This window comes from Cibotium barometz, chromosome 26 (assembly GCF_041138505.1).
Source record: "Cibotium barometz isolate CiBa-2024 chromosome 26, ASM4113850v1, whole genome shotgun sequence".
In the NCBI taxonomy this organism is placed as follows: domain Eukaryota; kingdom Viridiplantae; phylum Streptophyta; class Polypodiopsida; order Cyatheales; family Cibotiaceae; genus Cibotium; species Cibotium barometz.
Window position 1 is genome coordinate 41,014,041 of NC_141071.1, and position 23,431 is coordinate 41,037,471.

The following is a 23,431-nucleotide window of genomic DNA, read 5'->3' on the forward strand; positions in this document are numbered from 1 at the left end:
AAGAGGTGGCGGATTGCCACTCTAGTTGCATTATCTAAAGAGAGGTCTTCCCAAGCTAGATCGTCCCCCAGAGCGATGGAGTTTTTTGGTGTGGTGACAATGGAGAGACGATTCGAACGAGGATCTAGACACCCACATTGGTTCATGAGCATATTCCCCATTTGACTCGTAGGTAGCTACATTGGCCAACAACTCATCTAGTTCATGAACATTCTCCATGTGTGCTCCCCTTGTGACCTCTTACCTTACATGAGCATGTCTACACGATCAACATCATCATCCCCATGAGACTATGACATGATACTTCATCACCACCATCACTCATCACATTATCATTGATACATATCATCCATCCAGCATGCAAGCTCCACTGCGAACGCAAGTTCCACTCTCCTCTCCTCGTCCATTTCCTGCCTTCTTTCCATACACCCACTTCTCTCTCAGCACCATCAGCCATCTTCAACTCAAGCCCATCACACCACACAGACTCTCTACTCATTGTTCTCAGGAGCAGCAGCAGCAGCTCAAGGTCAAAGCAGTGTCAGCTTCTTACTTCGAATCGATGGACAGCCAGAAGAGCTTGGATGTGGGGAGCGATGAAGATGTGACTCTACTCTCCTTTTTGAGCAGAGAGGCCAGTGGTGCTGATGATGGGATGGTGATTCTGCTCAGCCATTTGCAATCAGCTTGCGCAAGAATCGCTTCTCTGCTCGCTTCTCCATCCACTGTCAAGGCAGTTTCTGCGAAGAAACCTAATCCCTCCTCTGCAGCCATCAATGGGCGGGACGCTCCCAAACCCTTGGACCTCATATCGGTGGGTACAGTGCATAATCACTGCTTCAATTATAGGCCTTCTTCTGTTCATATAATTGCTAGGTTTTCCTCTACTAAAATTACTGCTAGGTTTTCTTTTTGTTTGAGTTTCTTTTGTCAGGTCATTGCCTGGCTTTTTATGTAAAATGTTGATGGATTAGGGAAAGGCCGCCTGGAAGCCTCTCCCTTGGAAGACGGGCTAGCAGCAGCAGTGGCGAGCCCTTTTCCAAGGGAACGAACTCCCAACGACCTTTCCTCACAGTCATGAGGCCAAGAGGTTTATTGTGCGCAGCCGTTCTAATTCTGTTAAGCTGTTTACCTGCTTTTTTGAATTCTGTGGATGTTGAATGTGTCAGCATTGTGTTGTTTTGGAGGTTTGCTGATTCAGTGCATTCTGATGTGCCACCAGTGTGTTGGTTTGAGATCTGGTGAGTTTGACTTAAATTTCATTCATGGTGGCTAGGCTTCTTATGTGCAAATCCTCCCTACACCTTGGTCTGGGTGAACAGTTGCTAGGGTTTCTTATCTGAAAGGAGTAGGGAAATCTGCCTGGAGGAAATCTGGCGAGTGGCAGCAGCATGAGTGGAAAGGCTGACAGTTGGTATTTTTAGGCTGTCAAGGAGGGGATCATTCAGGAGAGATGGTGACCTGGAGAAGGTGGAGAGATGGCCACATCAGTCAGTGGAATTCATTCTGCACTGGATGGCAATGCGGAGGCTCACAAATAACCGCTCATCAGCTTGAGTGGAAGCGGGTGATATGTTGAAACCTTGTGGAGTTTCTGCTTAGTGAAGATCGACTTGTTGGATGACTCAGATGTTATATAACCTCAGTACTGTGCCAGCCACTGCTAGGGCTTCTTATCTGAGAAGCTTTTGGAGCTGTATTGTGCATGATGTGTTTAACTTTAATAGCTGAGAACATTGCAAGGGTATCTTCTCTGATGTGCCACTATTGCTGTTCACTTTGTGCAGAACGACATCATCAAGTTGGCCCTCCGCAGCTCTGAGAAAGTTGCTGCCATTGCTTCAGAAGAGGATGACCTGCCTGTTTGGTTCAATGACAAGGGCCCTTATGTAGTGGTGTTTGACCCTCTCGATGGGTCACGCAACATTGATGCATCCATTCCAACTGGGAGCATTTTTGGCATTTACAGGAGACTGGAAGAAGCTGACACCTTGCCCAAGGAAGAGAAAGCAGAGTTGAATGTTCTGCAGAGAGGAGAAAGGCTGGTAGCTGCAGTCTATGCCTTGTACTCGTCTGCCACTGTCTTATGCATCACTCTCGGATCCGGGACCCATGCTTTCACTCTCGACCAATCTACGGGAGATTTTCTGCTCACCAATCCAAACCTAACCATTCCTAAAAGAGGTGCAAAACTATCTACCCTATATGTTGTTTGTGCAAGGTGGGTTACATATAATTCCCTTTGCTACTATTATCAAAGATAACATTTACATGATGTCCATTAATAGATCCTCGCGTATGCAACAAATTGGGAGGTCCAAACTTTTTTAAATGCAAACCACAATTGTCACAAAATGTGTTGGAAGTAAGAGATCGATGTTGTTAATTTTTCATTAGACATATTTGGCACAATGATCTGAGCAATATGCACAACTTTACGCTTACCTTTGTTGGTAGAGTAGAAGTGCAATTCTTTGCAATATGCCCGGTCTGGTGACACTTGAAGTAGAGAAATTGCTTCTTGTCCTTAGATTACTCCATAGGATCTGATCGTTTCTACTTCATATGGAAGACTGAAGTGGATGTAGGAGTGGTCCAAGGCCTCTTAGCAAGGTTATACTTCCGTAGATCTTTGTTTTTTGATGGTGCATCCTTATCACCACGTTAAGGGATGGTATTGTCATAGTTCTTTATGTATCTCATTACACCCTTCAAAGATGTGATTTCTGTTGTAGGAGATGAAATTCACTAGTATAAGCCTCCAACCTCTTTACTTGCATCACAAGGTGCTTGAGCTTAAAAAAGTTATATTCATTGGGTTTCTTAGAGAACATTGCAGTGAACTTTGCCTTATAATCCTTTCAAGGAAGAGGAGTCTCCAAGCTCTTCTTCATTTTCTTGGAAACATAAACTTGTTTTTTCTCGCAATTAAGCTTCCACGGTTGTGACCCGGTGTGTCACATGATACTTCACGACAAGAAATGGACACCCAAGGGTTCATTTATGGCCACAATCATTCAACCTCCCCATGCTATCTGAGTGGATTTACCGGTTAACATGGTTTCACCCGTCCATCCTACCATAAGGTGCTTCGACACATTAAGGATTTTGCTCCTGCTCCTCCCTAGGTTAAGGAGAGAACTCGGGGTGTTAAAGAGGAACTATAGGAGTTTCCATTTGCTGCAATTTCTGTTGTTGATGCAAATATGCCATCATTTGGTTCATCAAGTCATTTGAGCAAGCACTCGAGGAGTAGTACACTTCTACAAGTATGTAAGGCACAGCTGGACATCAGATAGTAGTTGTCACATGCGGAAGCTTTGGGAGTCTTCTTTTAGCCCTAAACACCATCCTGGAACAACCTAATGCAAAACGCATACAGAGCATAGAGAGGAGAGAGAGATAGCTGAGTATTTAGTATATTCATATGGTACAAAAAGGATGTACAATCTTACAACCATAAGCCGCCTTGAAAAGGTAGAAACCCTAATCTAATTCCTATTCTAGTGACTCAACCTATAAGAGATTGAGTGAATCACAAGAGCTCAACCAATTGCTATTTATAAGCCTTTGAAGACCACGTGGACTGGTTGACTTGCTGTCGGCCAGGTCACTGGACAAACACCCACATATGCTGCAGGTGACAAAGATAAACCTTACTGAAATTGGTCGACAGCCTCTTGGGCATCTCTAGTGTCTTCCCTGCTCATGCCTAGGTACTGTAGCTCCCAACGCTGGTCCTAAACCTGTTCTTTATCTTGTTGCCCCTTCAAGAAATTGCTCTGAGAATTGCCTGCACATGTCTTACACATGACATTCCCCTTTGCTAAACTTGATGACAGGATTCCAAATTCTATTCTTGAATGACTGTCATCATCCCATTGTCCATCCCGGGATTCCCAAACTTGTCATCCTTCCCTTCCAGGCAACTTTTTCCCGCCCGGTCTCCATGCCCTATTCTCAAACACCTTCTCTGGTCTTCTTTTCCTGAGTATTGAGTCTGGCACTCTCACTCCACCTCTTGGAGGATCATCCTCCCTTGGAACCGTTGCTTGAAAGCTTTTCCTGGTGTGCCCCAAGTGGCACCCGACTCATAGGACTGCCATTCCCCTTGGATCTTGTGGAACATCACCAACCAACCTCTTGGGAATTTCTTCCATGTCTTGTGTTCCTTTCCTTGGGCTTCGTACCTGTGCACTTTCATATACCTTGGACATGTGCACCTTCATATGGGATTGAATCAATGTTTAGCCTTGCTGAACTTGATGCTGAAACATTGTTGCCTAGTTCCCACACCACCAAAAGATCAAGACACGGGCAATGGTTTCATTTATGCGTTAGTATGGGTGGGTGGGACATTGGCATCAACAATATTTCATAACCAGCCCGAAGCCCTAATACCAATGTCACACGCGGAAGCTCTGGGAGTCTTCTTTCAGCCCTAAACACCATCTTGGAACATGCTTGCTGCAAAATGCATAGAGAGGAGAGAGAGAGAGAGAGAGAGAGAGAGAGAGAGAGATTGGTGTGTATTTAGTATATTCATATAGTACAAAAAGGATGTACAATCTTACATAGGCTGCCTTGAAAAGATAGAAACCCTAATCTAATTCCTATTCTAGTGACTCGGCCTATAAGAGACTGAATGAATCACAAGAGCTCAGCCAATCGCTATTTATAAGCCTTTGCAGACCACTTGGACTGGCCGACTTGCTGTCAGCCAGGTCCCTAAACAAATATCCCACGTATGCTGCAGCCGACACAGATGACCTTACTGAAAACTGGTCAAGAGCCTCTTGGGCATCTCCAATGTCTTCCCTGCTCATGCCTAGGTGTTGTAGCTCCCAACTCTGGTCCTAAACCTCTTCTTTATCTTGTTGCCTCTTTAGGAAATAGCTCTAGTAATAGCATGTACATGTCTTGCACATGACAGCAGTTGACAAGGAGAGTCGGATAGTGCAGGTGACATGTGGAAGTGATGACGTGGTGGTGGTGACTCGGCACTGATGATGTGGTAGTCGGGTACGTTGGCGTCATCAATACTACTAGCTGACTAGGAGCATTGGTGCATATATACGTGACTCGGCACTGATGATGTGGTAGTCGGGTACATTGGCATCATCAATACTACTAGCTGACTAGGAGCATTGGTGCATATATATGTGGGTAGCCAAATTGTCAGATTCATCTTTTTTCCTTAGTGTTGGATTTTCCATAGCATTTCTCTATAGGCGAAGTGCTAGCCAGGAGTGTACAATAGGTCATAGGGCTGTGATTGGAAGACTATGTATTGCTACAGTGGCTGCCATTTTTTGTTCAATCTCTTCTTGTTCTTTTGCTGGATTGTCTTCTGTGACAAATGCTTTTCTTGTTCTTGTTCCATTTTCACTCATGCAAGAGCTTGGGAAATGACATGGGAATGGAACCTTTTATATGATCAAGGCCCTTTTACACACATAGAGAAAAAACACACAAAAATTTTACACACTAGATTATTACATCTCATTTTGGGGGACAACCGGGGCAGAGAACCCTTGCCCACACACAAATTGATTAGAAATCCCAATCAGAGTCTTTCTCATCAATAGAGGAAGAAGTCAATGAGAGCTCTCTTTGCTAGTTCTCGGGCGGGTGCAGCTGGTTTGGGCCGCAATAAGGACCCCCTGTGTCTGCAGAGCTCCATAAGGAAGAGTCCCAAGCATCTCTGGTCTGGGAATCCCATGATCGTGGAAAGTGGTCTAAATCCATCTTGAAAGAGGCAGTGGAACCTCCCCTTGATCTCATAGTATACCGGGCATCGAAATATATAGTGGGCCTCTGTCTCAACCTCTGTATCTCCATCTGCTACTGTGCTGCATTCTTCTGCTGGATTTGTGCACCTTCCTTGGGACTTATGCTTAGTGGCTGAGCCCGAATGCTTTGATGCGTGGAAGCCTTGTTGTATTGATCCACAGCCCTAAGCTTGATTAAGAACAAGATGGTGATTAAACATGATTAAGACAAAGGAGAGAGAAGAAGAGAGAGATTGTGTCAGGGTTTTTCTTGTATTTCATATGGTACAAAAAGGTTGCTGAAATGCTTGTACATGGCTTAGGCCCTTGGTCAGCCCCAAAGGGGTGACCTCTGGCCCCTACATATGCTTCTACTGACTTCTAACTTCTACAATGATGAATGAGTGAATGAATTATGCCAATGATCACTTTATGCTTATATATGTATGGAAGTTGTTGGTCGGAGTGTTGCTTTCTTTAGCTGTCGGCCTGCTTCTGGACATGTATTATGCCATAAATGCTTATTAAATGCTGCGCTTAACTGTTATGCTTTGCCCATGTGCTGGCCTTCAACCTGATGCTGGCTGACTGGCTGCTAGAGGCCCTAGCTGGCTGCTGTCTGGATCTCTATGCCCTCCATGATGCTGGTGCTGATGATAATGATGGTGATGCTGATGGTGATACTGATGATACTGTGCTGATGATGTCCTACATGCTCTCCTAACTGCTGTCGTAATCAGGGATTATGCTGTTCATGCTGGAGCTTAGCCATGGCACGGGCATGCACGTGACAAGAGGGGTTTCTGCTCTCACCAACCCTTGCACATTATCTAAGGTCAGTCCATGCCCCTACGGAAATCTTAAAAGTCCTGACATACTGTATATTTTAGAGAAGATTCGCCAGCCCTCAATTCTCATCCTTTTTATGTTGGGCCGAGTTTACTCTGTGCCTGATCGGACTGGCTGTGCAAAGGTTGCAGCGGTTTGTGAGTGCCTGGAATCTTTTGTCCGAGTTTACTTTTGTGAAGCTGGAGACAATCGAACGGTGCGAAGAACTCGATGTTGTGGCCACACCACCTGGACCATTGATCCCTTGACTCCAACACCACGTTAGAAAGTCCTGAGGTTTCCCCACCTTGCAGTGTACTTATTATTATTGGGTTAATGAAGTATACGTACAAAGTGATGCTACCTAAAGGTTGACTTGACTGAGTATGTAGACCGCTGGGAAGTTGCATTGGCTGTTTCCGGGCTGATTATCGGCAATTCTGCTCACCAGGCTGCTTAACTGTGCCGGGGTGGATGGCCTGTTGAGCCTGGATGACTTCTCAGACTGGCTTTCTGCAAATCTGGACAGCTCCTGGGCTTCTTGATCTCCTTGCTTTCAGTGCTTGAAAGCTAATGCCTTCAGTTAAGATGACATGATTAATGAGAGGGTCAAGGTGTCTACATATAGTTTTATGAGGACCTCTTTTGAGTAGTCGAGTGGTTCTACAGCAGTCCACACACTAGCAAAAATGAATAAATATTCATGAAGGGCTGCGTTTAATCCTTGTAGGCCTGGCTGACCAGTCCACAACCTCCTGGGCACCTTTACATGTGTGAAATGGGCTGCCCTTAACCTGTCCAGGCTGCCCAAATGCTGTCCCAGCCCTGGGGTGCTGTATGTATTTTTGGGCTGACAGGTTAGCCATAAAGTGCCAATATTGAGACAAGTATTGTGCATACTGCATGGAGCTTCTTTCTGCTTGTATCCAGTCTTGAGCTCTCCAACTATTGCAGAAGTACATTATGTGCAGTTTTGGTTCTGAAGAGGCCTGCTTTTCTGAAACAAATTTTCTCAATCAAACGTGATTAATTGCCAAGTCTTTGGGGTGCAGGAAGGCTTGGACAAGTTTGCTTGTGGTTTTATGATTTTGTTTGCGTTTTTTTGGTGTCCGTTTCTGCATGTGTGCTTGCTCGCATGCGCTATGTGTTTTAGCTTGGACGAAGGTGTTTCTAGATCTATGGTTATGCCATGGCAGGTTTCCTGTCACACGTGTATTCTAACCACATTTCTGTAGTTCCTTACTGTTCTACTTCTACTGAAGACTAGTGGTTGGACTATTGTAGGTCAAATGTACTCTGTAAATGATGCAAGGTACTTTGATTGGCCTAAAGGTTTGCGGGATTACATTGATGATGTAAGGCAGGGTAAGGGCCAGCATCCAAAGAAATACTCTGCAAGATATATCTGCTCACTCGTAGCGGACTTTCACCGAACCATTCTTTATGGTGGTTTAGCCATGAATCCAAGAGCTCACTTAAGGTTGGTTTACGAAGCCAATCCTTTAAGCTTTATTGCAGAGCAGGCAGGTGGAAAGGGCTCTGATGGTGCTAGACGTATTCTTGATATACAGCCTGTTGAATTACATCAAAGGCTTCCTCTTTTCCTTGGTAGCGTTGATGATGTATCGGAGCTTGTAAGTTACAGAGATGTACAGCAGCTTGTCAATCCTGGATATGAGGTTTAGTCATTTGTATAGACTAGGCTGTATATGTTTATGCCCTGCTTTAAGTCAGGTGAGTTGTCGAGCTGAGATTGGAATGTAGGCTTCTGAGCTGAAGTGAAGAAGGTTAACCGGTCGTACAGTTTTTTCTAAAACTATGGTTTGCGACCTTCACATGCTATCATGTACAGTATCTTGTCAATCCTGTGTACGAGTTTAGTCAATTGTATAGACTTGGCTGTTAAACTTTATGCCCTGGTTTTAGTCAGGCAAGTAACTGAGCTCAGATTGGAATGTAGGCTTCTGAGTTGAAGTGAAAATGGTTAACTCGTTGTACAGTTTTTGCTTTGGTTGAGACCTGCACATGCTATCATTTATGTGCTGTTTCAATGTAATCTAGTCAATTGTATAGACTTGGCTGTTTGACTTTATGCCCTGGTTTTAGTCAGGTGAGTCACGGAGCTCAGATTGGAATGTAGGCTTTTGAGCTGAAGTGAAAATGGTTAACTCGTTGTACAGTTTTTGCGTATGGTTGAGACCTGCACATGCTATCATTTATGTGCTGTTTCAATGTAATCTACTGTAAATTCATCACTTTTTCTTTTTGAGATAGAATTATATGTATATAGTTAATAGACATGGAGGGCATCATGGGCGTGCTGGGAGGCTCCCATCTGAGTCCCTAGCAGGGGAGTTGTCACTCACCACCACCAAGCTACATGCCTGGTGTCCTGCTGTGGGGGAAGCTGTCACTCAGTCTACCAGGCTGTGCCCATTGCATGGAAGGCTCTGAAGTCACCACCATTTACAGTTGATTGCAGTGGTAAGAGCTTTCATACGCCCCCCAACATGCAATTGTTAGTACCTTCACGAGGTGGCCTTCATGTCACTCTCAAAAAAAAAAAAGATTTCCAGATTTCACCTCATCAAAGTAATTGCTTTAGCCCCTAGACACAAATAAAAGTAAGCAAAAAAGCCAGGATTTATGCGATGAATGATCATAGTGGGGATAACCGAGGGAATAGCCTTAATGAATTCCTATGACTAGTGAGGTACTGACTTGGTTTTCTAAGCTTCATTTTCCTTCCTTTTTTAGCTGGAAATTTGGATTTGTATTCCCATGGTTTCAGTAACATGTTACGTGTGAATTCAAAAACTCCCCTGATGTGCCTCTTCTATTTATATTATGGGCTGCCTTTGTAAAAGCATGGAGTAAGTGGTGTATTTGATTTATGTCTGAGAAACACATTCTTGGACACCCAAGGATATATATATATATATATATATATATATTAGCTAGATTGTTTTATTATAATTCCATGATACAATTGCTTCATGGATGTATTGTAACCTTTTTGGTCGGATAGACCTTTTGGTCTTTTAGAGATACAAAGAAGAAAGAAGACTGCCCCATGTTGGGTATCAAAAACTTTGTTCTCAATGAGCCCTCTTCAAGCTCACACACCACTTGAGAATATTCTTTTATGGATGGAAAATAATCTCAATTGATATTGAGTGTATCAAAGGGTAAGGAGGTTTTGAACTCAAGTAGGTTTGCAACCAGAAAGAGGACTCCTAGGCTAACCATTTTGTTCCACATTGAGTGGCAAAAGGCTACCCGATGAGCTTTATTTAAACTCAACACACTCGAGAAGACTCTATTTAACCAAGTGTTTTATTGAGGATATTAGACTTTTGAATTCAGGTGGGTCCACAATGAGAAAGGGAACTCTTAGGCCATCACAAGGCTAAGTACACATAAATAAAATTATGTGGTTTGTGTGTGAGGGAGGTTGTGAACTTCCTTAGAATAATGTAGTTAACATAAAGTGATTTTTTTTTCTTTTGCCACTATGTTTACTACATTATTCTAAGGAAGTTCTAGACTTATAGCAACCGCCCTCTCTCTCTCACACACACACTCTCTTTCTCTCTCTTTACACATGCAAACACATCATCTCTGTCTTAATTTGTCATTTGGTCCTTTCTTCTAAACTTCTAAAAAAAGGTAGCCTTAAAGCACGATGGTTAGATACATGTTTTGTGATCTACGACTTCGATGGAACACCTTAAGGTAATAGGCACTATCAAAGCAGAGTAGTAGAGATGAGTATATAATGATGGCTAGATATCATAATGACCATTTTTGTCATTACCTTTGAAATATGCACGCACACATAGACATGCACACATGTATAGATATAGGTATAACACACACGTGCATGCTACCACACTTACTTTGCTGAGGAAGTCCACATCTTATGATGGATTTGGTTGGATTTGGGATTTGCCTCCCACACACCTAGTGATGACTGTATAGAGGATGTGTATCTATATAGGCCTAGGGCCACCACATGACTGCAAGCATAGGTACACAATCATAGTTGGTGCCATTGTCAATGGTGTGTAGTCATCCCATTAAGTTGCTATGCAAAGATACTTCACCTCTCACAACCATCTAAGCTCATCTTGAGCCCTGTTTGAGCCCCACACTATCAGGATAGGGTGTCCCAAGAGTTAAATATTCCTACTACATATGTGGATGTTACGGATAACGATCTAACGTAGTATGTAGCCTTAGTATGCCAAATCTAATCCAAGCTATTTCTAATCCATATGGCCTCCTTGGCCACCATCCTGTGTGAATACGTGGATTCTTGCTTAAACATTACTCCTCATAATGGGGGCTTCACACAAACATGACATCATATAAACATGAGCTAGCAAATGCCTAGATAATATAATATGAGGATAACGCATTGATATCCAACATCCCCCTAATTTCCACTCGTCAATAGTGTTGCAATGTTGAGTTGATGAACGTATCACTCCATCTGATCCCTATTAAGAGCTTTCATGAAGAAATCTCCACAATTTTATAACGTGCAAAATGTGTTGTGATGCTTATTGATGAAGATGTCTCTCCATTCTAGCTCTCTCTCTCTCTCTCTCTCTCTCTCTCTCTCTCTCTCTCTCCTTCGTTTTCCTATCTTGGTCATGTCCTTCAAGCAATAATAGTGTTTGCTAACTACCCATACATTTTTTTTTTAAGGGATCTCTCTCTCTCTCTCTCTCTCTCTCTCTCTCTCTCTCCCCCCCCCATCTTGGGCATGTCCTTCAAGCAAGCACTATTCACTTATTTTTTTGAACAAAGGAGCTCTCTCTCTCTCTCTCTCTCTCTCTCTCTCTCTCTCTCTCCCCCCCCCCATCTTGGGCATGTCCTTCAAGCAAGCACTATTCACTTATTTTTTTGAACAAAGGAGCTCTCTCTCTCTCTCTCTCTCTCTCTCTCTCTCTCTCTCTCTCTACCCTCCCCCCTCCCCTCCCCTCCCATTCCCTCTCTCCCTATGTCTCTCCCTCCCTGCCTCCCCCCCCCTCTCTCTCTCTCTCTCTCTCTCACACACACACACACACAAACCCCCATATTGATGGTATTAAACATATATTTATCTCACTTTGACACACATAGTGATGATATACACAAATATTTATCTCTCCCACTTGAAACTTGTCTCATTTATTCCAATTTCAGTAGTACAATAGTACACTCAACACTATCGTTGTACTCGTTTTTTCTTCCACATTTTTTCCAAGCCCTTGTCGTCGAAGGACAAATTCTTCATTGTTGGTTATGTAGCCATATACATGCCAAGTCCCTATTGCAGTACTCAATTTCAGTTTTCATTAATAAGTGTCTCTTCTTCGAACGACCCTTCTCCATTGGTTTTATTCAACAATGACTTTGCTTCTAGAGTGCTTCATACAATACAAGGTGTCTTGATTATCTTGTTTCTTATCTTTCATTCGCATCTTCATCTTAGATAAGATCGTAAAGATGGTTGCTTGATGGTTGTCATGTTGTTATTGGAGCTAAACATCATGATTAGGGATTTTGAGATTAGAGAGAGAGTGAGAGCCACATCAGGGGGATATAAAAGGAGGCATGGAGCCACAGTGTGATGGCAGGGAGATATAAAAGGAGGCATGGAGCCACATAGTGATGGCAGGGGGATATAAAAGGAGACATGGAGCACAAGAGATAATGAGAGAGGTGGATAGATAATAGTATAATAATATTAGAGGGGGAACATGGAAAGGGGCAAGGATAAGAAGTGATAATGTGTGTGTGTGTGTTTATGTTTGTGTTGCTAGGTTAAAACATATACAATATCTATAGATGAATAGACAAAACTATTTATGAAGCCATACCATATTGATTTAAAGAAATGCTATACATGAAACAAGTTCAACTATGAGTCATGTACATTTTAGGGTCAATGATGCCAAGTTGCATCTAGTGGAAATAAAATTAAAATAGCAAGGGAAGCTTGTTTGAAATTAACCGCATGATAAGAGAAGGTAGGTCCTATTACCTGCATCCATACAAACAGACAAAACATTTTGTTAGCCTAAATGCGTATTACAGTTGTCAATGGACCTATCCACATGTTATAGATGTCACCCTAACAACCTAACCCAGCATGATTATGTAAGTCTAGGTAACTATGACCTCTGGTAGATCAAGCTGTTATGTAATTACCAAAAATAACAAACATTTATCAAGATCTTTTTGAATATTTTATAAATATTTTATGAGTGATCATGTTTAATAGTAGCTGACATCATATGAAGCGGATCTGAATATATCCAGATCCATGAATATATCCAGATCCATTAGTACAAGGAGTAACACCCTGTAGAATTCATAAAGATGTATGTGCTCTAAATATACAAGTCATATTACTAAAAACAGCATATGAGACTAGCCCAATCAACAAGCCAAACCCCCAATTATAGTACCATGCACACATAGCTTGTGATGTTTATGTTGTAAAGGAAAACCACCAATGCAGCCCTATACGGTAATTACCCAATGTTCAACTATAGAAGCCAAAACAGCCTAGTTTGAATTAATTCAGAGGTTATGTTCATGGTGCAGAGCAGCATAAGAATGCTTTCAACATTAGTTATTTTAAGACCAACCATCATATGAAAACTCTACTCATTCAGTCCAGTAGTCAGTATATTTTTTAAGAACAGTATACAGAGCCGAAAACAAGTCCATGGAGATTTTATTTAACCTCTTAACAGATTTTAAGCTAAGGTCAATAGTCCCATCTGCTACAATATTATATTTTTGTTTAAAATTTTTATGTAATCAACACCTAGTAGCATAACCAATATTTCACCCAATAGCCCAAGTAATCAATAGCATAACCAATACTTCAGTCAACAATAGCCCAAGTAGCATCAAGCCAAGTTCCTACATCTAGTCACCATGTTTAATTACTATGTGTACTACTACTGAACTTATATTATAGCAGATTTAGACAATGGCTCCATTATAAACCACCTAAAAATGTTGCTTTCTATGGTATGTAATACATAACCAGAGTTTGAAACAGCCAATAGCCCAAGTAGCATCAGAGCTGAGAGTCATCAATGTCCGACAGGGTGAGGCGAGTGTCAGAACCCGTCAGCTGAGGGTGTGGAAGAATAGAGTTAGTCTTTTTGGGTTGAGAAGAAGCTATTTTGGGTGTAGTTTGACAGTTAGAAGTCAATCTAAGTCAGTCAAGCAGTTTGTGGGTTGTTGAAGGATTTCAAATAGAGTAAGCTAGAAGATAGTTGATGTCAATTTAGGGATTATAAGACAGAATCTTTGTGAGATCTAAGATTTTAGAAGGTTTTAAAGCCTTAGAGGATACATAAGTGGAAAGATCCGAGTTCGATCAATCAACTGAACTAGATAGGAATCAAGCAATCATCAAAGCTGAAGGTTAGCTAAAGTGAGGTAAGAGACTGTAGAGTTCAATCTTTGTAGGATCTGAAGTGTTTGAAGGTGTGTGAGTGTCAAAGGACACATAGGTAAGGAGATCTGAATCAATTGGATCAGTTTAGTCAGACCTAAGTCAATAAGAGTCAGTAGAGGACAACTGACATATTAAGTAGGGTCCTAGAGCTAAAGATTTGAGGATTGTAGATTGCGAGTTCTGGAGGACAGAGGTCAGTAGAGCAATTCGCTGAATCAGATTGCAGTCAGTAGATCAGAGTTGTTTAGAGTCATATCTGACACCTAATAAGAAATTTTAGAGGATCAGCGGTTCAAGTTGAGAAGGTAAGGTGTTGGACTATATCAGCAGAGATTCGGAGGATAGGTGAAGGTCAGCTAAAGTGAGGTAAGAGATTGGAGTGTTCAATATTTATAGGATCTCAAGTGTTTGAAGGTCTGTGAGTGTCAAAGGACACATAGGTAAGGAGATCTGAATCATTTGAATTAGTTTGGTTAAACCTGAGTCAAATAAGAATCAGTAGAGAACAACCGACACATTTAGTAGGGTCCTAGAGCTATTTAGTAGGGTCCTAGAGCTAAAGATTTGGGGATTGAAGATTGCTGGTTCTAGAGGAAAATATGAGGGTCTGGAGGACAAGAATCTGCCAGAGGTCAACAGCAATTAACTGAATCAGATTACAGTTAGGTAGTGGTCAGCTGAGAGTCATCTAGGGTCATTTTAGGTCATCAGGTTATCAAAGAAGGCTAGCTGAGGAGATAGGGTTGAAGATCAAGGTTGTTCACAGTCATATCTGACCTAAGAAGACATTTTAGAGGATTAGCTGATTCAAGTTGAGGAGGGTAAGGTGTCAAACTGTATCAATAGAGATTCAGAGGATAGCTTAAGGTCAGCTAAAATGAGGTAAGAGATTGTAGTGTTCAACCTTTGTAAGATCTGAAGTGTTTGAAGGTCTGAGTGTCAAAGAACATAGAGGTAAGGAGATATGAAAAATATAAATCAGCTAAAAAAATTTAGTCAGGACTGAGTCAAATAAGAGTCAGTAGAGGAGGACAACCGACATATTCGATAGGGTTCTATAGTAGCTAGAGATTTGAGGATTGCAGATTGCTAGTTCTGGAAAATCTGAGGGTCTAGAGGACAAGAATCTGACAGAGGTCAAGTAGAGCCATTAGCTGAATCAAATTACAATCAAGTAGTGGTCAGAGTCAGCTCGGGTCTCAGCAGCACAGCTGGGGTCAATTTAGGTCAGCATGTTATCAGAGAAGGTCAGCTGAGGAGATAGGGTTGAAGATCAGGGTTGTTTAGAGTCATATCTAACCTAAGAAGACATTTTAGAGGATCATTTTATTTAAGTTGAGGAGGGTAAGGTGTCCGATTATTGTATTATCAGCAGAGATTTAGAGAATAGTTGTAAATCTATTGTGTGCCCCAAGCTGGGCAACTCATAACCATCTATAGCAGATGTAGTCTAAACAGAGTGATGATCATGGCCAGAATGAACCCTTGTTCATAACCATGTGTATTCATAGTTCAAACAACACTCTTTCATTTTTCTCAAATACTTACCATGCAGAAAAATTAAAACAAAGCTTTGATCCATCAATATTCAGAGCTAAAACACATAATGATGCCCATGAATATAGTTCCATAGATTAGTTTAATTACTTGCAAAATCCCAGTTTATTCAGGTATGAAAAAAGTAATGTACCTAGACAGAAGAACCCCATGTATTGTTTTTCTTAAGTACTTGTGTACTTGGGTAGAAGGACCCCCTAAAGAGGCAAGGGTCAGAGACATCGTGTAATGCTCAATAAGAAGGCAGATAAGCTAAGTGAGTAAAAGAACCCACCTCCATTCGAATATACGAGTCATTGATTGAGGTAGAGCGAAGGAGTCTTCCATCTTCATCATAGCAGAGCAGGTGCCGCGAGAACGTTACTACCCACCACCATCCCTTATAAGATTATGATGACCAATGGTGTACAGAGAGGCAACAAAGTCGCAGCAACCCATAGGCGGTAGGTGCCACAAAAACGTAACCCCACCACCATCCCTTGTAGGGTTGGTTATGGTGAACATTCGTGTATAGAGGCGTGGCAGAGTCGCAAAAACCTATAAGTCCAATGTGAAAGAGGTTGTAGAAGTAAAGAACCCTAGTAAAGTAGGTTATCATGCAATTTGTGCCATTACACGTGTCATATGAGCACAAATGGAGTATGTGTGTGTGTGTGTGTGTGTGTGTGTGTGTGTGTGTGTGTGTACCCCAACCCAGTGCCAGGCTCTAAAATTGGATCTTTTTGCAGCCTCCTAAGAATGTTTATGGGCTTGGTTATGACCTTTGGCACTCTCTTAGGTTCCCTCATTGGATCTATTATTGGCTCTAGAATAGGATCTGAAATACACTGAAGTGGGGTGAGTGTTTTGTACTCAACCACTTGCTCTAGTGTTGGCTCTACTTAACCCTATATCTTCCTCACAAGCTCTTGGGCTTATCTCATTCACTCCTTTTTCAACATGGGGTTGGGGCACTTAAGTTTCTTTAGAAGGTTTTTATAATCAATGTGCTTCTTTTATTTATTGAGCAAGTGTATGTGGGAGATCGCTTGTTGTTGTCTCTACAAGGGAGGAAGCTTTGGATCTCTCGTTTTTGAACCATTTTCAATGGTCATGACGCCATTTTCTTTGATAATTATTTGCATGGAAAAGTTTGTTAGAGATGCAATCTACACTTCTAGAGAGAACCAACTCATGTGGTGAGACTGGGTTTGAATCTTGGCAAGTTGAGGTTTCTACAAATTGGATTACCGGAGGTCACCTAACACCTTAAGGTTTTGGGGTCTGGATGGCTAGACCAATTTGTGGAACACCTCAGTTAAGCGCGCTTGTGCAGGAACACAACTGGGATGGGTGACCTAACACCTTAAGGTTTTGGGGTCTGGATGGCTAGACCAATTTGTGGAACACCTCAATTAAGCACGCTTGCGCAGGAACACAACTGGGATGGGTGACCTCTCGGGAAGTGGGAGAATCTATGTTTCCAACACGGTATCAGAGCCCAGGTTGTGATGTTGGAATCTAAGACCTCAACCAAAGTGTGGCTTAAGGGGGGGTGTTGGAGATGCAATCCACACTTCTAGAGAGAACCAGCTCACGTGTGGTGAAACTGGGTTTGAATCTTGGCAAGTTGAGGTTTCTACAAATTGGATTACTGGAGGTTACTTAACACCTTAAGGTTTTGGGGTCTAGATGGTCAGACACAATTTGTGGAACACCTCAGTTAAGCACGCTTGCGCAGGAACACAACTAGGATGGGTGACCTCCCGGGAAGTGGGAGAATCCATGTTTCCAACAAAGTTGTCCTTAATTGTAAATTTTGTTTCCGCATGCTCTTTAAAGTCTCCTTCTTTTGGACCTCTAGCTCTAGTTCATTAGTATTTTTAGGGGCTACTGTAGCCTTTGGGGCTTGTGCCTCTAGTCTTTTATCTCCAGGTCTTTTGCTGCTTGCTTTGAAGTTGAAGCTTTAGGTTCTTCTTTTATTAGAAGCCTTGGATGTTCCCTTGACTACTGGCCTTGTCTTGGTTTGGATCCTTGTGATGTTCCCTTGACTACTGGCCTTGTCTTAGTTTGGAGCCTTGGATGTTCCCTTGACTACTGCCCTCGTCTTGGTTTGGCGCCTTGTGATGGCATTAAAGGGGATTGTATAAATATGTACTCCTTGTACACTCAACAAGTTAAGGCTCTTCAAAGTGGTAGTAGATGCTTCAACCGTTGACTAGGGATATTGTAACTCTATTAGGATAATCCTTATATGCATGGTCAAATCTGCACTTATAATATGTGCCTCTATAAGGAATAATATTTGGGTCTGGCATGAGATTTAAAGTACAGTAGCAGAGAAAACAAGGGATTTGGTGTAGGGTCTTTGTGAGGACACTCCGCAATACGGTGTAGGCTTTTACATCAAAAGCATTGCATTGGTGGTGCCTACATACTACATTATTGAGGTCTCTTACTCTTTATTACGCCATGGCTTCAAATAGAGAGGCATATAGTCTATGGGTGGGATCATATTGTTGCTGATCATATGGGTCTTGTTATTCATAAGACTCATAGCTCTCTTTTTCCTAGGTTTCTATCTCTACATGTAAAGTCACTAAGAACTGGTGCAGTACTTAGTACATCAGAGGTGGATATGGTAGCTATTGGTAGTCTATACTGGGGTTTGACAGGTAGGCACTAGAGTTTATGCATGTTGAGGAGTGACAAGTGAGGATGGCAATGGTTGCCTTGGTGTAGGGAGCATGTGTCTTGTAAGTCCATCCTATTGGGTTTCCTAGTAATAATAATGATCTATGTCATGGTTCTCATAGCGCTAAAAATGAGCACAATTTTTTTGTTCTGCCTAGGCCCCATCATTAGACACTCCATACTAGTGAGTCCATGCTATTGGGTTTCCTAGTAAGAATAATGATCTATGTCATGGTGGTTTCTGTGGTGCTGGCAGTGTTGAGTACAATTTTTTGCTACCTAGGCCCCATCATTAGACACTCCATACTACTGTAATTTTCAGTGAAAAGTTACACACTAAACTATATGTCTCTGGAAATAGGTGTGGATGTCCTTCTTGAGGAACTAGTAGGGGGTGGCCTTAAGGTTATGGGCCGTGCCCACCACTGTGGCCGAAATGGTTGAGTAGATTTTTTGCTAACTCGTTTATGCTTATATCCTTGTTGACTAGGACATTAGTTGGTGCTAGTTGGGAACCCTCAATCCCATTGAGGCTTTGGATGATGTGCTCCCTATTTCTTGGTTTAAATGGACAACTTCTACATCCTTGTCTTGTAGATTATCTACTAGGTCTATTACCGTATGGGCAACACTTATCAAAGATATAGTGTCTAGACCAGTAATATGGTCATAAAAGCCTCTTTCTCTTGAGACCGATCAAAAGTCAATCAATGATTAATAAGTCATCTAGTCTTTCATGGGAGCTACATCTCTTATGGAGATACTTGGTTCTAGAATATCTTGTGGAGATATTTGGTTCTAGCAATGTAGCCCCATATGGTTTCTCCCTCCTCTTGCTTGATGTTATAGATTTGTATGATGGGACTCTCATTTGGCTACACTGGGTGAGAATCCAACAATGAATGTGTGCCTCATGACCTCATAGTGGAATTTTCTAGTGGGTTTAGAGACCTAAATCACTAGCGTGGCAAAGTCTAAAAGAATAGACCTTGATCATCATCCTTGAGATGTGGATTGACTTTATTTTACCCAACTCTGAGCCTCTAGGTGTTATGTTTATCATAACCCCCATTTCAAACACCATAACCCCCCTTCCCATTTCAAACACCATTCTAAGCATGTCTTGTGCATATTCGCATGGCAATGGAATGTAGGGAGTGGTTATATAAAACCCTATGTATTACGGTTTGGGATCTCTTGTCCCATTGGGTTGAGTTGTACAGTTTCCAATGGCTCTTGCCATATGTCGGCCTGGCTTTAAGGCCGGAGTCAGGAGACTAGATGTGGTTGTTGAGGAAATGTTATGTGAATGCCCTTGTTGATCCCTTAGTCTTAAGATAGTCTCAAACATTGGCTCTTTACTCTTCCCCAAGTTCCTTGTTTCTTGTTTGAATAGAGAAGAACTAGAATTTGGTTTTGTGGTGATGGAGCTTCTATAATGAGCTGCTTGAGAAGGCAAGATAACTCTTGCTTGCACTATGTATGTTTGATACTGGGTGTTTTAAGGATCACTTGTTGTAAGTGGTACAACAAAAGAGACATGTATTGATTGCCATAACTATGGTTGTTAGGCTTCTTGGCCATGGTTAGCTTGGGATAAACCTAGCTTAAGATTAGCACCAAATGCTTGAAACATTGTGATGTTCAACATGGATTTTCACCCCTTATTACAGAGGGAGCGAATTGTGAGGTTCCTGGTATTTCTCTCGCTTCTCCACTAGAGATTGGCCACCAAAACATAGGGAGATTGAATGCCCTTTCATGGCACTATAAACATAGCCAGTTAGCAAATTTGGGGCTTAGAGGATTGTGGTGGCTCTTAGTTCCATGCGTTCCAACTATTCCTCTACTTACATCCACATTTAGTCAGCTCATTTCTTCCCAAGACTCCTCACTTGAGGTGGATCTAAAGGAGTTTTTTCTTCTTGAAAGGATACCACTCTATTGAGTGCTTTGTTTGTTGGATATGGTTTGAACAACTATAATTGATTGTATTATTGTTTCCAACAATTAGTCTAGATCAGGTTCGCATCAAAGGTCTCTAGTGCTCTTGAAGCATGTGTGAAACTTATTTCAAACAAATCTATTCTACTTGAGCTACAAAAAAATAAGGTTTCTAATCCTAGTTAAGGTTCTAAATCCTAGTTAATGGTAGTTATATAAGTAATTAAGTGTCTTTAAATTATTTTTTATTGATTTTTCATGCTTCTAAGCTACCAAATCAAATAATACATGAAAAAATACTTAGACTTTCCTATTTAACATTAAGCTGAAGGTAAGATGCCTTTATATGTTCCAACACCATCTTACAAATGATAAGTGCCTCTTTGAGCAGGTAAGATGGCAAAGTGCTTGTTCAAGTAGGCAAGATGGCAAAGTGCCTTAAGATAGGTCAGGTGAGTGAAGCCATGTTAACCTACAAAGTGGTTAGCAACCACTTTATAGTAGGCAGTGCTGTAGGCCCATAGCACTGAGTGCAACTTGTGGTCAGGTGAGTGAAGCCATGTTAACCTACAAAGTGGTTAACAACCACCTTTAGTAGGCGGTGTGGTGGGCCCATAGAGCTGAGTGCAACTTGTGGTCCCAATCGCTTCTCAACGTCTTTACCATCTCGGTGATTATAGTGTACAAAGTCTTGGTTGTGTGGTTAGCTTGGCCATTAACTTATGGGTAGTACGATGTTAACTTTTCTATACACCACAAGGATATATTTGAGCAAGAGCTCCACCACTTTGTTGATAAAATGTATCGCTTAAAATCTCTAATGGGTAATCAAAACAAGTAATCACAATCTCAATGTCTCATAAAGAAACTTGGCATGGTAGATCTTGTGCAAACATTTTGTGTATCTTTGGCAGCATGAGCCCACTTCATGAAGTAATCCATGGTGTGGTGTGACTATGATGAAGCGCACTCAAGTTCCCTTAGTGGCTGGCCTAATGGGACCCATAAAGTCTAAGCCCCATTTTTCAAATGATTTTCAAATAGATGTATTCAAACCATGGTAGTTTACGCATAGTTGCATAGACCCATCTTTTGTCTTCACCAATAGAATCGGTGAAAAACAAGGCAAAGTGCTTGGTCAAATGAATCCACGTTTAAGGTATTTCTTAACTGTCGCTCTACTTCTTGTGCTTCCTTAAAACTAAGCCAATAAAAGGAGGCTTACTTACTGACATTAAGTCATGTATTACTTTGATTAAATGCTCAACATCACGGACATGAGGTAATCCTTCTGGTAATTCATTTGGAAACACATCTTTAACTTGTTGTAATAATTACTTTGAGGATTCATTAACATTTTTATTGTTAACATGCTTTGAATGAAGAGAAGTCACTGTGCTCACTCAAACCACTTGTGTTTTCACATGCGGAAAAAGAAATGACATCATCAAGCATCATGTAACATAAAAAGATGTGTTCTACTTCATTAGCTTGTACAAGGCAATTGAGTTCCATAGAGCATATAAGAGGTGAGGAGGGTACATCATGTTCACCTTGCAAGCACAATTTCTTACTATCTACTTCAAACCATCTACTTCAAACTCAAAAGAATTATGCAAATAACTTTTAGACAAAGATGGACCAACTTAAAAATCCAAATGCATCTCATGACCTTGAATGACTAATGGAACATCATGAACTATTGTGTCCCAAACATCTTTATCATAGCCCCATTAATCAAAGAAACCACATACTTATGATCACTTAGACTTTCCAGTAACTTTAATTTCTTGACTAAAGTATAGTTCAAGAAATTGTGTGTGGTACTATCATCAATCATAACTCGTACCTTATGACCTTTAACATGACCATACATTCGAACCAACTCATGTGGTCCAAATGTTAGCACCCACATCGATGACGTGACACGATACGTATGAGTAGAATCAGCATGATAAACTTGAATCTCTTTAAACTTATGAGAAGTCTCTAGAGAGGGAGCACTTGAATAGTACTAGTGCACTTGCTTTTCTTTACTTTGATCTCATTTTCTTTTAGCTTAGAACACTATAGTTTACTATGACCCTTTTCCATGCACTGAAAACATAAATTTTCTTTTTTAGCTCTTTCAAAATCTTCATGCTTCGAAAAGTTTTGTGGTCCTTTAGTCTTCTTAGATTGGTCATTCTTTTAGTTAGGTCCCTTTCTTTTATTTTGACCTTGATGTTTTTGAACCCTTAGACACACTAGATGTCCGTTGTGCGGTCTATGCACGCTTTTTCTTTCCGATAATGTCATCGAAAATCTGAGCAAACTTAATTGCTTCTTCTAAAATTTTTGGCTCATTTTGTTTAACTTGATTCTTATAGTCCGAATCTAATCCGCGAATAAATCCATGAATTTTTTTAAAGTCATCCATACCTTTCAACTCGAGAATGGTTTCTCTATAATTAGAAATATACTGAGTCAATGTGAGATTTCTCATCTTACAATTGTCCCATGCTTCTCAATTACGATCCATCTCATTCTCTGGAAGAAATTCTTTCATGAATGCACTTTCAAATTTAGCCCATATAGTAGGCCGATTTCCGGACGCGAAGCTCAGCCACAGTGTGAACACGGCAATAGCAGCACCTGGCATGACAGAGCATGGCACACACAGCAGGGAGAGCAGCAGCGCAAGATGCTCTAACCAACTGAGCTACTGGACAGCGCAAAAAAGCAGTCCACCAGCCCATCCATAGGGCTTGTGGAGAAGACGAGCAGTAGCGCAAGTCGCCCCAGACAGCCCACGCACAGCGCAGGTAAGCAGCCCACCAGCCCGTTCATAGGGCTTATGGAGAAGACGAGCAGCCAAACAGCACGACCTAGCTTCTCTGTGGCCCTAATCAAGTGGTGGCGCAGCAGGGGCATCCACCGAGTAGTCGGCTGAGCAATGCAACCAGACAGCCTAGCCTGGGCCGCCGAGCTGCCGCCCAGCTTCTCAACCGGGCCAACCTCTCTCTGCTTCTTCTCAGTGGGGCGTGCCTGCCAAGAGAGGTTTGCCGTATCGTCATCGACATCATTGAGGGCTCTACACACGTGCGCCATGTCGAGCATCACCACCGAATTAGTGCCACGCGTCAATGACCAGCACACCCGGGGAATGAGGATTGGGTAGCTAGTTCCTATTTTCTTGCCCAGCATT

The 23,431-nt window shown here is 41.8% G+C and overlaps 1 protein-coding gene across 4 annotated transcripts; it reads left to right on the forward strand.

Annotated features, from left to right (window-relative positions):
* Window positions 1–308: 308 nt before the first annotated feature.
* LOC147623973 (Inositol monophosphatase family protein) lies at window positions 309–8,673 on the forward strand. Of its 4 annotated transcripts, XM_086820633.1 has the most exons (4): window positions 309–814; window positions 1,277–1,567; window positions 1,788–2,184; window positions 7,884–8,673. In XM_086820633.1, exons 2-4 carry the CDS (start codon window positions 1,454–1,456, stop codon window positions 8,282–8,284), a joined length of 912 nt encoding a protein of 303 aa, XP_086676759.1. In that variant the 5' UTR covers window positions 309–814; window positions 1,277–1,453; the 3' UTR covers window positions 8,285–8,673. The 4 variants fall into 4 exon arrangements, with proteins under 4 accessions (XP_086676759.1, XP_086676760.1, XP_086676757.1 ...); XM_086820634.1 differs by lacking the exon at window positions 1,277–1,567 and having other exon boundaries at window positions 1,788–2,221; window positions 7,884–8,046; XM_086820631.1 differs by lacking the exon at window positions 1,277–1,567 and having other exon boundaries at window positions 315–814.
* The last annotated feature ends 14,758 nt before the right edge of the window (window positions 8,674–23,431 follow it).

Coding starts and splice junctions, on each gene's coding strand:
- LOC147623973 (XM_086820631.1), top strand. CDS start 359: ATGCAAGCTCCACTGCGAACGCAAGTTCCACTCTCCTCTCCTCGTCCA. Junction 815..1,787: donor AACCCTTGGACCTCATATCG/GTGGGTACAGTG, acceptor CACTTTGTGCAG/AACGACATCATCAAGTTGGC. Junction 2,185..7,883: donor CCTAACCATTCCTAAAAGAG/GTGCAAAACTAT, acceptor GGACTATTGTAG/GTCAAATGTACTCTGTAAAT.